The sequence below is a fragment of the Symphalangus syndactylus genome, chromosome 15 (assembly GCF_028878055.3).
Source record: "Symphalangus syndactylus isolate Jambi chromosome 15, NHGRI_mSymSyn1-v2.1_pri, whole genome shotgun sequence".
Lineage (NCBI taxonomy): Eukaryota > Metazoa > Chordata > Mammalia > Primates > Hylobatidae > Symphalangus > Symphalangus syndactylus.
Genome location: NC_072437.2, coordinates 7,308,476 through 7,321,194, shown reverse-complemented (window position 1 = coordinate 7,321,194; position 12,719 = coordinate 7,308,476). Strand labels below are relative to the sequence as shown.

At 57.6% G+C, this 12,719-nt stretch overlaps 1 protein-coding gene across 29 annotated transcripts in view; it reads left to right on the top strand.

Moving 5' to 3' along the window:
- The window catches only part of MCF2L (MCF.2 cell line derived transforming sequence like), a 204,822-nt gene that overhangs the window by 127,187 nt on the left and 64,916 nt on the right, over window positions 1–12,719 (top strand). For all 29 annotated transcript variants that reach the window (XR_010115889.1, XM_055245320.2, XM_055245319.2 and 26 more), the window contains 2 exons: window positions 72–155; window positions 10,080–10,194. Coding sequence is in view for 28 of the 29 variants with exons in the window: in XM_055245320.2 (XP_055101295.2) it covers window positions 72–155; window positions 10,080–10,194 (199 nt within the window). In the remaining variant the exon portion in view is untranslated. The remainder of the gene's footprint in view (window positions 1–71; window positions 156–10,079; window positions 10,195–12,719) is intronic.

Genomic DNA, 12,719 nt, shown 5'->3' with positions numbered 1-12,719 from the left:
GATCGGGTGGGCACTTGCAGGGCGAGGCAGCTTCCTGGGACTGACACGTGCCGTCTGCTCTTTCCGTGCAGATGAAATCATGCACCAGGACATCGTCCCGCTCTGTGCTGCCGACATCCAGGACCAGCTGAAGAAGCGCTTTGCTTACCTGTCCGGTGAGTTCCAGAAGCCGGGATGGTGTGGAGAGGGAGGGGTCTGGGGCCGGGTGTGGGCTGAGCAGCCCCCATGGCCTGGCCTGGGCTGGAGCTGGGAAGGGTCATGCGAGAGGCTATGTATTCACTGCCTTGGGTCTGACCTGTGACCTGGCAGCTCTCCCCAACTCTGTGAAGTGGGCAGCTCCATGCCAGTTGGCACAGGGCCACTGGGAGGGGGTGGGCGGAGGAGGGTCAGGGTCCCCAGGGGATGTGGCCTGGGCACCCCTGACGGCAGCCTCCAGGGACAGATGGAGTGGTGTGTGGGTGGCCGAGCCCATAGGCCTCAGTGAACCCCCAGTTCCTGCTGCATCTGGGCACCTCCCAGGCCACGCCTCTGTCCACTTTGGCCTCCAGCCCTGGGTCTGGCACACCTGTGGAGGTGGTGCCTGCAGCCATGGGGACATAGTGAGGCTCCCAGCACCCCTGTGTGGGTGCAGCAAGGGCACCTGCAGTGGCCCCGAGCTGTGCAGATGCCGTTCTTATGTGAACAAATCTGCCCAACAGGACCCGTCAGGAAAAAAACCATGCACATGTGTGCCCACCCTGGGCCATCAGGGTGCCCCGATGCCGAGGAGGGTGCCCCGATGCCGAGGAGGGCGCCCTGGACCATCAGGGTGCCCCGATGCCAAGGAGGGTGCCCCAGTGCCGAGGAGGATGCCCTGGGCCATCAGGGTGCCCCGATGCCGAGGAGGGTGCCCCAATGCTGAGGAGAGTGCCCTGATACCGAGGAGGGTGCCTCGATGCCGAGGAGGGTGCCCCAATGCTGAGGAGAGTGCCCTGATACCGAGGAGGGTGCCCCGATGCTGAGGAGGGTGCCCCGATGCTGAGGAGGGTGCCCTGATACTGAGGAGGGTGCCCTGATGCCGAGGAGGGTGCCCTGATGCCGAGGAAGGTGCCCCGATGCCGAGGACGCAGTGCTCTTGAGAGCTCAGCCTCTGCCCCTCTGCATTCCCATCAGCATCCCATCCCCCAATCCATGGCTGGCACGGTGGGGCATCCATCCCGCACCTGCACCTACAGAGCCAGCCAGCACCCCAGGCCAGGCCTTGGGGTCTGAGGGAGGCTGACTGCGAGGTGCAGCTGGTGAGTTTTCTGAGACCAGAATCGAAGAGACAGCCACGATGGCCAGAGGAGGAGGAGAGCTGTGCAGTGACTCGGCCCCGGCTTCCCATGACCAAGCGGCCCAGGATGGGGAAGGAGAGAAAGCAGGGGGTCTCTGGAGAATGGAAAACTCCCAGGGGACAAGGGCTCCAATGCCCTGTGTTGGGGACCAGGCGTGGTGATGACTCAGGAGAGGCGCCGTGGTTTCTGCCGGTTCCTCCTGCATCCCCAGCCTCTCCCCGCCCCTTTCACAACCCCAAAGAGGCTCACAGCTTTGCCACCAGGAGGGCCCCGACCTGGGCCTCCAGCCTTGACCTTCCTCCAGTTGCCAGGCAGTGCCCCCACCCCAGCGGTGCCTGGGAGGGCAGAGTCCCAGGACGGCCCCAGCCACCCACCTTTTCTCGATCGTTCCTCAGACGCCAGCCCAGGAGCTCTGTGAGGGGATTTTGCAGAATTTAAGGCCCCAAATCTGCTAACTTTAATATCTTCCTTGGTGGGCCTGACCCAATCAGCTAAGCCCTTAGAAGAGATGGGGCTCTTCCTGGCATGAGAGATCCCAGGTGCAAGAGGGATTTGACACGGGGGGTTCTCTGTGTGGCCCTGAAGGAGGCAGAGGCCACGTGACCAGGACAAGAGCCGCCCCATGGGCAGCCGCTAGGAACCCAGGGCCTCAACACTGCAGCTGGGGGCAGAGCTCTGCCAAGCCCCTGGGGGAGCTGGAGAGACTGGGCTCAGATCACAGCCCGGCAACCCCTCCACGTGGGCCCAGAGACCCTGAGCAGAGACCCGCAAGCTGATAAGTGCCTGAGCGTCCATGGTCTTGGGAACCACACCAAAGCCTCCGTCAGCTCCTCTCCCTCCTGGAATATAAGCTGGAGTCCCCTGTGGTACTGCTGCCCCTGCCTCGTCTCCTGCCCACCCCCTGGAGGCAGGCTGCCTCCCCATCCCCCTGCCTCCCACCAACCTCGGGGCCTTTGCATAGCAGGCCCTCTCCGTGCAGGGAATTTCTTCTGCAGGGCTCGTGGCTGGCCCGGCCCCTCAGGCCCTTGCTTAGAGGCACGCCCTCTGCCATGCCCTCTCCCTCCTCACCTGCGCTCTGCTCTGCCCCCTTCGTTACACCACCTCGCGTCCTCCTGTGTGTGGCGTGGGTCCCTCCTGAGGGCTGGGCTTGTTCACGGCTGCCTCCCGGCTTCTAGAGGCGCACCCAGCCTCAGAGCCATGTACTGAGGGCTCGACCATGGGCCCATCTGGGGTGGGACCCTGGGCATGCCACGCTGTTCTCGGGATCCAGGTCGTAGCAGCAGTACCACGTCTGAGACGGATCAGTGTCGGCTGGCGCTTCTGCAGATGTGCGCGGATTTGGATGAAGTCTGTGGCAGCCTCGGGTGTGTGGGTCTCCAATCGCCCCATCCCCTCCTCACTGCATCCAGCACAGATGTGTCCTGAGGCTGCGCCTGTACTCCGAGTTCCTGCCATGAAGCCCCCTTCTGTGTCCTCATGACAAAGGCCATGCACTGGGGAACCGAAACAACTGGGGCTCGTCTCTCAGGTTCTGTGGGGCTGTGCCCCTTCCCGAGGCTCCTCCTGCTTCGGGGACGCAGGTGTTCCTTGGTGTCCCTTGGCGTCTTCATGCAGCCGCCTCACCCGTACGTCGGCGTCTCCTCTTCTGCCTCAAAGCCCCTCTGCCTTTCTCCCAGGACGCCCGTCACGAGATTTAGGGCCCCCCGTGTAATCCATTATGGTCTCATTCTGAAAACTTTGTTACCTCTGCTGCAAAGACTTTTCCAAACAAAGTCACATTTACAGGCTTCTGGGACAGGGAGTGGATGTGCCTTTCAGGGGCCACCTTGCACTCAGGGTAAATCTGGCTCAGAGGTTTGCTGTCTTGACGGCTGCCCCCAAGTGGGGCTCCCCTCCCGCCCCAGCATCACCCACGGGACTCGCTCTCCCTGTCTCGCTCCATCAAAGGAAACACAGACTCCCCCGCCCGCCACTCCTGCACACTGACCACTGTGGCGCTGGGGCCCAGCTGGGTGAGGCCCCTCATGGTGGCTGGAGCCCACAGGTCGACGCTGCAGCCTGTTCCATGGACTTTCGCTTAATTTCCTGGTCTTTGGATGCCTAGAATGGCTTCCATGAAGGGCCAGAGCAAAAAACTAAAGATGTCAGGAAGGAGCGGCTCCGAATTTTCCCTTTCAAGAGGAGACCGCGTTTCTTTCCACTTGCCCTGCTGACTCCCCTCACTGCGGACGTTCGCACCAGCCCTGTGCTGTCTGCCGTGGAGCCAGGGCTGCCCCTGTGACATGTGTGGTCCCCTCTCTTCTGCCTCCGTTGTCTGTAGACGCACAGGTGCCACGCAGAACCCTACAGCTCTGTCCAGGTCCTGGATCCAAATGAGGCAGCTTTTGAAAGGCGGCCAAGCAAGGGCTGTGTAAACCTCGGGGGCTCCAGACTCCTGTGTACGTTGCCGCCCAAAGTCAGGACGAGCTGCGGAAATCACACCTGGACTCTGTCTGTCATCCGCAGACAGCAGCTCCCAGTTCAGCCTGTGTCCCTCATAATCCACGCCCTCTACTCACAGTGACATCTGCCCCAAAAGCCCTTCGCTTGACCCTGAAGCTATGAGACCTGCCAGCCTACTGTCCCCTCTCGTTTTCTGAGATTTGAGGAACAAGGAATTGGGTGTAAAATCAGGAAATATCCTACATGTAAATTCTTGATTATTCTTGTCCTTCCAGGCAGAGCTGCCTCCCGTGAGTCAGCCGCTTGACTCTTTCTTACTGAAGGCTGAGGGTTGGGGGGGTGCATGGGTGCTCCAAACCCAGAGGCAATGGCGCGTCTCCTGGCGTGGCGGTCGGAGCAGGCCCCGAGGAGGTCGTGGGCTCAGAACTCAGTCCTCGTGTCATCCTAGAAAAGATGCTTCAACTTGCCGACCATCAGCAAGAGCTAAAAACGGGGCAGGAGAATTTACCACTGAGGAACTTACGATCTGAAGTGAAAAACGCTGAGAACAGACTTGCCACCGGTGAAAACCACGAAGCTGAAATGGAGGCTGTGCCCGGAACGCAGAGGCCGCCAGCGCTGTGTGTCTCACTCCCTGTCGCGGACGGCGGCCCCCCTCCCACTGCCCAGCTGGCTCTTGGGAATTTCGTTTTGCTTTTACGGGAATGTGGCATGGTCAGAGGCAGCCATCAGCCATCCAGGGACCTGGATTAGACAGGATTGTTCCATCCCATGTCCAGGCAGCCTCAGGCGTGTGGAGACAGGTCAGACTTAGGAGACCCTCCCCCTGGCCTGTGTTCTCCTCCCGGGAAGAACTCTGGAGACCTTCGTCTCCTCTCCTTTCCTCACCTTCCCCAAGCGCTCGCTGGACAAGCCCCCTCCTGCCTTGCCCCTTCCCCCACCCCATTTCGGTTTTGGTCCCAGCTTACGTCTCGTCCTAAGGATTAAGTGTTTATGCAGCTGAGCCGCACTTCTCAGGTGAGCTGTGGGGCTCCAGCATGGCACCTGCCTGGGCAGCCCTGAGAGAGGGATTCGAAGTGGGGAAGGACCTGGAATCTTCCTGGCACATGGTCTGAGCCTCCAGCCACTAGACCCCAAGCGCAGTCTACACTCACCAAGGCCCGATGGCTGCTCCAGCCTGTGAGGACCCATCCGATCCTGCACTCCCTGAGGCCGACGGCTTTTTGACACCCAGGCTTCAGCCACAGACAGACAGACGTTCCCTGCCCGTGGGGTTTTTCCCTTGCTGGAGAGAAACAGAAATGGACAGAAGGTCACTGGGGTGGCCCTGGGTGTTCTGCGGAGAATCAAAGTCATGAGATGGAGACAGGAATCCCGTTAGGTTTGGGCGGAGTTGCGTGTGCTCCTTTCTGGACCTGCTTCAGGGAATCCGATGGTTGCAGGACCTCAAACCAGTCGCTATGGGATACATGTGTCCCTCCAAATTCAGATGTTGAAACCCTAACCCCGGAGGTGATGTTTGGGGAGGTGAGGCCTTTGGGAGGAGATTAGTTCATGAAGGTGGAGTTCCCAGGTGGGATCAGTGCCTTTATAAGGGGCTGAAGAGACCAGACCTCCTTCCGCAGCGTGGCCATACCTCAGGGAGGCCTCTGAATGGGGAAGCCACCGTCACCAGACACCAAGTCTATGGGCGCCTTGATCTTGGACTTACCTGGCCAGAGCTGTGAGATCAATTTCTGTTGTTTGGGCCTCCCGGCCTATGGTGGTTTGTTATGGCCGCCCAGACAGACCAACAACAACCTGTGTGAAAATGTGAGCCATAAACGAGTGGTGTTGACAAAGGCATCCTGTCCAGGTAGGAGTTCCGTGTGGCTAAGTAGTGTCTAGTTTCAGACTGTGATGCCTTCTTGATGTCATTTCCACACTGGCAGGAGGAAGTTTTTATTTAGTTCTTATTTTAAGATTTTTCTACCCGACAGTTAACTTAGGATACAGATGTCATAGTAAATTAACCACAGGAATGCTTTCATTCCTAAGCAGCTCATGCGGATGAGTTTCTAAAGCCATGTTTGGGCCAATGCATCACACAAGAGGGTGTCCCTAAGACACAGCATGTCCATGGAGAAAACAAAGGACACACGTGTGAGTCCTTGGTCACCCAGCTTGGCCGTCACACACGCCTCCTGCCCAGGATGTGTGTGCGTGTGTGTATCTACCTGTGTGTCTCAGCTCAGGCTGCTTGCTGTGACTGAGTGGTTTAAGCCACAGGAGTTTATTTCTCTTGGTTCTGGGGCAGGAAGTCCCGGATGAAGGCACCGGCAGATGTGCTGCCTGGTGAGGGCTCACTTCCTGATTTACAGACTGCCACCTTCTCACTGTCCTCATGTGGCCAGGCGAGCAGAGCAAGCCCACAGAATCCCATTCACGGGAGCCCCACTCCCACGGCCTCCTCACCTCCCACGGGCCCCACCTCCCAGCACTGTCTCCTTGGGGGTCAGCATTTCAACACATGAATTCGGGGAAAGACAAATATCCAGTCCATAACAGTGTATGTGTGTAGATGTGTGTATGTGTAGATGTGTGTATGTATAGTGTGTGTGCGTGTGAATGTGGAGCTATGTATGTTTAGATGTATGTATAGTGTGTATATGTATGGGTATATGTGTGTATGTGTATGTGTGTGTGTGTGTAGTGTGTATGTGTGTGCATGTGTAGCTGTGTATGTGTATATGTGTGTATTTGTAGATGTGTATGTGTGTGTATGTATAGCTGTGTATCTGTATAGTAGCTGTGTATGTGTAGTTGTGTATATCCATGTGTGTATGTATAGGCGTGTATGTTTGTACATGTATGTACATATACATACCTATACATCCACATGCATGTGTAGCTGTATATACACGTGTGTGTAGGTGTGTGTCTAGCTGTAGGTGTAGATATGTATCTGTGTATAGCTGTGTATGTCTGTTTATAAGTAGCTGTGTGTGTAACTGTATGTGTGTATATGTACATGTATGTGTGTATAGGTAGCTTTGTGTAGCTGTGTGTGTATTAAACTGAGTGTGTATCTCACACTAAAGCAGATCCCGCAGGAAACACACTTCTTTCTGGTGACGGGGATGAGAGGGAGTTGCACCTGCCTTCTGCCCCAGCGAGTGGATGCAGGCCCAGTTGCTTGGGTGTGAGAGTTCATGTGCAGGTGTGACGGGTCTCAGCCAGGACAGTGGTTTTTGGACGTGGGTGGGGACCGGAGGCTGCCCCTGGTGCTGTGTGGACAGGGTGCTGTTCTGAACCACAGAGGAGCTTCGGAGCCCTCTGTCCTCTGCGGCGTTCAGTCGGCCTCCAGTTACTAGGCCGGGTGCAGATGCAGAAGTAGAGCCTGTTCTTGGTGCCATTGGCCCCAGGTCCTGGCACTGCCCGCCTGGGTGGGGAGGTTTCTCCAGAGAGGGGCTGTGCCCCCAGCTCCGTGTCCAGCGGTGTTTTGCTGCCTCATAACCTGCAGGTACTGGGAGCTTTGGCACCTGCTTTTCAATCTCAGTGGACAGACTGGGATTTCCACTCCTGACTTGGGAAGAAAGAACAGGGTCTTTGCTTTCCATTGAGGCTGCGGTGGAGCACAGAGAGTTCAGAGACACCCAGGGTAGTAGCAGCTTGAGACCAGCACCAGCTACCAACTGAACCAGGCTGTGCGGCCCAGGTCAGGCTCCCGGGCGATTTCAGCTTCAGGTCACCTGGCCCCCATCCTCTCCCCTGGGCAGCTGGAGGCTCCCAGGCCTTCCTGTGGATAGCTCCTGCCCGAAGGCTGCCCTGCTGACTGCACCCTCAACCCTGTGGCTCAGGCGGCCTCTGGGGGTCCCCGGTCTCTGTGGTTCCAGTGAGGCAGCAGCTCCCAGATGCCACCTCCATGCTGTGGGTGGGCCAGCCAGTGCTGAGAGGGAGCCACTGTCCACCTCTGTGTCCACTGTCCACTCCAAGCTCCCAGGCTGCCTCCACGTTTGGGCATGAGGGGATCTCGTTGCATCTGCTCCTCTTCCTAGCTGGGCCCTCCACAGCCAGTGTCCCCCAAGGAGCAGCTTCTCCCTCCCACCCACCCCCGCCGGCCAGGGGTCCTCATGCCATGGCCCACGCCCATTTGCACAGGGACGCAGGGGGTCTCACACACAGGCAGGGTCCGCCCCCAGCTGCCGTCGGCGTCACTGCACACACATAGGCTTCTGGGCAGTACTGGAAGCTTCTGGCCCCTGAACGTTTCCCCTTAGGCCCTGTTTCAGGGAAAGGAAAGGCAGGCACAGGCTGCGACCGTTTCCACGATCCACCTTGTAGCTGGGGCGTGCGGCTCGCCTCGCCTTGTCCCAGCAGAACACTCTTACCTTTAATGGCGACTGAAAAGTTGCCACAAGCTCCTGATCATCGTGGTAGGTGCTGCGTGAAGCGGAGACGTGCGTGAGCCACATCCCAGGGGGCTTTGAGCCCCCACCGCGGCGGCGGCTGAGGGGAGGCTTGTCGTACTCACACAGGAGGACACAGGGCTGCAGTGTTCACTCCACGGCCTCTTATCGTTGGGATCTGAGGAATTTTCCAAGAGGAAGTGAGAATTAACAATGATGAAAGGTTTGTGAGTGAGTGACAAGCACGTTCTGTTGAGCACTGCATGGGGCATTGTGTGCCACCAGAGGAGGGGGCAGAGGTCAAGAGCCCTGAAGGGCTGGGAGAGTTCAGAGGACCGAAGTCCTCAGAGCACAGTGGAGCCAGACCCTGCAGCCGCCTTCCCATTGGGGGTTGCTTAGAATCCAGCATTGCAGGGATCCAGGTGAAGGGGGCTGTCCAGGTGTGTGGACGCGCCTCGGCTCAGCCCTCTAACAGACTCGGCAGCTGGGATGCGCTGGAGGCATGAGCCCTCAAAGGAGGTTAGGAAGGAGCTAGGGAGAAAAGATATGCTTGTGTGACACCCTGGCCGAAGTGAGAACAATCGTATCAGATAATGAGTCATGTCCCATTGAGGGGTGCCGACAAGGGCTGGACGGGCTCTCGGGAGAAGGCCACGGAGCCCTGTGCTGAGGAGACGCCCACAGTCCCGGGATCACTGGATGGTAAAGCCACCCTGCCTGGCGTGGCTGGGCTTGGCCAAGACCCAGAAGCAGAAGTTCCGGAAGCTGGAGGCGGTGGCTGTAGGGGACGCAAGGCGGCGGGGGACTGTCGCTGTTAAGAGACAAAGCTGCAGTTGTCGTAGGCTGTGTGCACCCTTGGTCTTCTCAGTGAGGACGTGGATGAGGGGCGGCGAACCCACCATTATCTGTTCTCCATAAAAAGCTACCCTAAACTTAGTTAGCTTGAAAAGCCCTATTTTACAGATTTATTCTTCATTTAGTGGCTCAGGAGTTCCAAAAGGGCTCGGCCAGGTGGTTCCTCACTCCACGGGGCACTGTCTGGGTCCTTCGCTCAGCTGTGTCCTCATGGGGGCTGGGCTGGAAGGGCCTGGGGGCTGCAGTCCCGCACCTCCACCTCCCTGCCCTTTCGCAAAGCCCACCCTCAACCCTGGGTGCTGGGCCTCCTCAGAGCAGGTGGATGCAGGGCCATGGGACCGCCTGCCCAATGACTACAGGGCATAAGAGGGCAGCTGCAGTGTCCTGAGTCCCAAGCTGACTTCCGCTGAGTCCTGTGGGCAAAACAGATCGCAAGGCCAGACCCAGGCTCAGGGGAGAGAAATGGACTCCGTCCGGCCAAGGCAGCGTGGCAGGGTCAGTGGCCGGCTCCAGCAGGCAGACCTGGAGCCCAGCCTATGTGACTCCAAAGTCAACGTTCGAATGGAGCCCTTTGGAATTGCATTGCTTAAAAGGCGCCAATGTCAGAGAAGCTAGACGATACCCACAAACAGTACAGTTAGGCAGGTTATTAGCGCACATGCGTATGTGGAATATTATGCAATATTTAAAATAATGGTTACATTGTTTAAAAGCATGGAAACAGTTTATTCTCAGTGTCAGGAAGGAGGCAGGAGACAAGCTTCTCTATGCAGTATCATCTCAACAAGGTTAAAAAAGCCCATAGAAAAAGGCTTGGAAGGAAACATGCTGAATTGTCACGGTAGCTGTCTCATGGTGGCCAAAATAACGAGTGTCTAAATTCATTTCACTTTTGTGTACTTTCCAAATATTTTCTTCAAGCAGCACACATTTCTTTCAAATAAAAATTATGTAACAATGAAGAACATGCCTTAGTTTTAACTGAAATGCTGGGTGCTGATGAAAACAGGCCGACATCTGTGGAGCCGTCGGGGGCGTGGAGCCCTCGGCTAAGGGTCTGCCTCTGGTCTCTCCCCAGGTGGGCGGGGGCAGGACGGAAGCCCGGTTATCACCTTCCCTGACTACCCGGCCTTCAGCGAGATTCCGGACAAGGAGTTCCAGAATGTCATGACCTACCTCACCAGCATCCCCAGGTAGGTGCACTCAGAGCCCGGCAGACATTGTGGGTCGGGGCAGAGTCTCTGTGAGGTTTCACCATGGTGGGGTCCCTGTGACTGCAGGATGAATTAGGGCCTCTCCCCGTGGCATTTGCTGAGGGGTTAGAGCTTTGTCAGCATGGCTCCAAGGAGCTCAGGAGTCTGCCTCGGATCTGATCTGGGGTCGGAATCCAGCTTTTCCGCTCCCAAGCTGCCGTTCTTTCCTGTGTTACCACCTGGAGGCCCAGTTGCTCAGCAGTCGGGATCTGATTTAGCCTGGGCGCTGCTGTTCTCCCGCGTAAACTGTCACTGCGCGTGCCTGTTCCATCAGCAGAGCTCTGTAGTGTGAGGGGTTCTGTGTTCTTTATGCCGAGGGGGCCGTCTGCCCGGGGCCTGATGCTCATGGGAGCAGAGCCTGTCCACGTGGCCTCTCTGTGGCGTGGTCAGGCCCCGGGGGCGTGGCCGCCTCCTGCCTTTTCCAGGAGAGAACTGACCCCAGAGGTACCAGAAAATCCGGTTAGCAAAAATGGCTCCCTCGGGCTGCAGTTTTTTGTTTTGTTCCAGGCAGAGCTGAGTCCCCGTCCTCTGAAAAGGTAGGGAGCCCAGTTCTGTGTCTCCCTAGAGGCCGGCAGGAGAGCAGCGTCAGGCCGGTGAGCTGCAGGCTGACTTGGGGGGGACGCCGCGGGGGTCTCGCATCTGATGTGCTCATCCCAGCCTCCAGGAAGTTGCTGAGAATGTCAGCCTCACACCAGACAGTGTAGTTGCTGCTTCCATTCGGGGTGTAGTGAACACACACCAAGTAAAAACAGAAATATCCTTAAATATGGCATCTGTATCCCTCAAAACACAGAGGAGATGTTTGACCGTCGGCGTGAAAGTGCAGCCGCGGCCGTTACCGTGAAGGTTCTCCTTCATTCTTCAGTCTTTTAAAGACAACGGCGCACTGCGCCTGGTAACAGAGCTCCGCGCGTGGGCCTGACCTGGAAAACGGCACACTGATCCCCTGATAAATACCACGCAACCACCAGGTGGCAGCAGCCAGCCTCTGCAGTCACGCCTCGAGGAGAGGGAGAGCGGTGGGCACCTCTGTCCAGTTGGCAGGTTGAGGTGGGAGCTGGCGGAGCGGGGAGCCTCACCTGTGAGCCTGTCAGGGGCAGGACGTCTTGGTGGGGCAGAAAGAAGGGGGCTCGTGACTGACTATAGTCAAAGCCCTGGACGTGGCGGTGTCCTGGTAGCCCCAAATCACTGTGTTGGGTTTGTGGTTTTGACCTCAGTCTCTTGTCTTTTGTGAGAATCTTGCACCCACCATGCGCCAGGCTCTGCTGGCTGAGCTGAGTGCACAGAGGAGGGGCTGGGTCTCGGGCCGAGTGGCCGAGCTCCCTGAGGGGCTGATGGGACCGGCTTGGTGGGGCAAGGCTGTGATGCTGCAGGTGGTTTCCACACATTCCTCCCTGGTTCTCAGCCACACTGTGGCAGGAAGGCAGTTATGAAGCCCATGTTATAGATGAGGCTTAATAACGCAGTGATGGCTGGAGAAAGTGGATGGCTAGGCAGGGGAGCACCCGAAGGCTCAGACCACATGGCCATACCCTGAGGACGTAGGCTGCAGGTGTGCTGTGGCCAGAGGGGTGTCCTGGGGAGGGCGGTGATCTCCAAGCCTCCAGGCCTTTGTCACCTGCACGGGAGGAAGGGCCTGTGTCCCAGGGGATGGCCGGCCTGACAGGTACATCCACCCCCTGATGGCACCTCCTGGCATGGGGCTAAATGAGATTCTGTGGTGTCCACACTGAATGCTGACTGGTCAGACTCATTCTCAGAAGTCAGGGCTGTTGTCAGTGCTTGCTACTTGGAGCCATGAGCTGGGGTGCCTCCTGTTTGTTGAACCTTCCCGTCTCTTTTGTCTTAGAAACTTCATGGAGTCCCTTAGCTACCCACATCCCTTTTCTCGAGATTTTTCTAGAATCTGCGGAGTTCCTTAGCTACCCACATCCCTTTTCTTGAGATTTGTCTAGAATCTGCAGCACTCAGAGGCCACCCATCGAGGCCATAAGAGTGTGGTAGGCGGCACGTGTTCATGTGTGCAAGCCTCTGTTTATCCGATGTTCTGGAACCTTCCATGGCCTCCTTGCTGCTGCCCCACTTGTCTGTCTGCTTCTCCTGAGATCCAGGAATCTCAGATGGGTCCAGACTCCCACGGGACAAGACTCACTCAGCCATCTCTGTAGATTGCGCGTCTCTGAGTCGCACAGCCTGGTCTGGCTGAAGGTGGCCGGAGCGCAGGCCCAGTCCCTGCTGTGGACATGTGGGCCCCAGGATGCTCAGAGGCAGCTCCGTGGATCCCCACTGTTCGCCTGTGTATGGAAACTCAGGTTTTCTGGTCACACTTAGATAATAAAAAGTGGAAAGAGGCCTTTGTATCACCAAACGCTCTTAATCAGATCCTGGAAATGCCGGCTTCGTTCAGCCGTGAGCAGCACTGCTGACCGTGGAGCTGTTTCCCCCAGCGGACTCAGTGTGGGTGT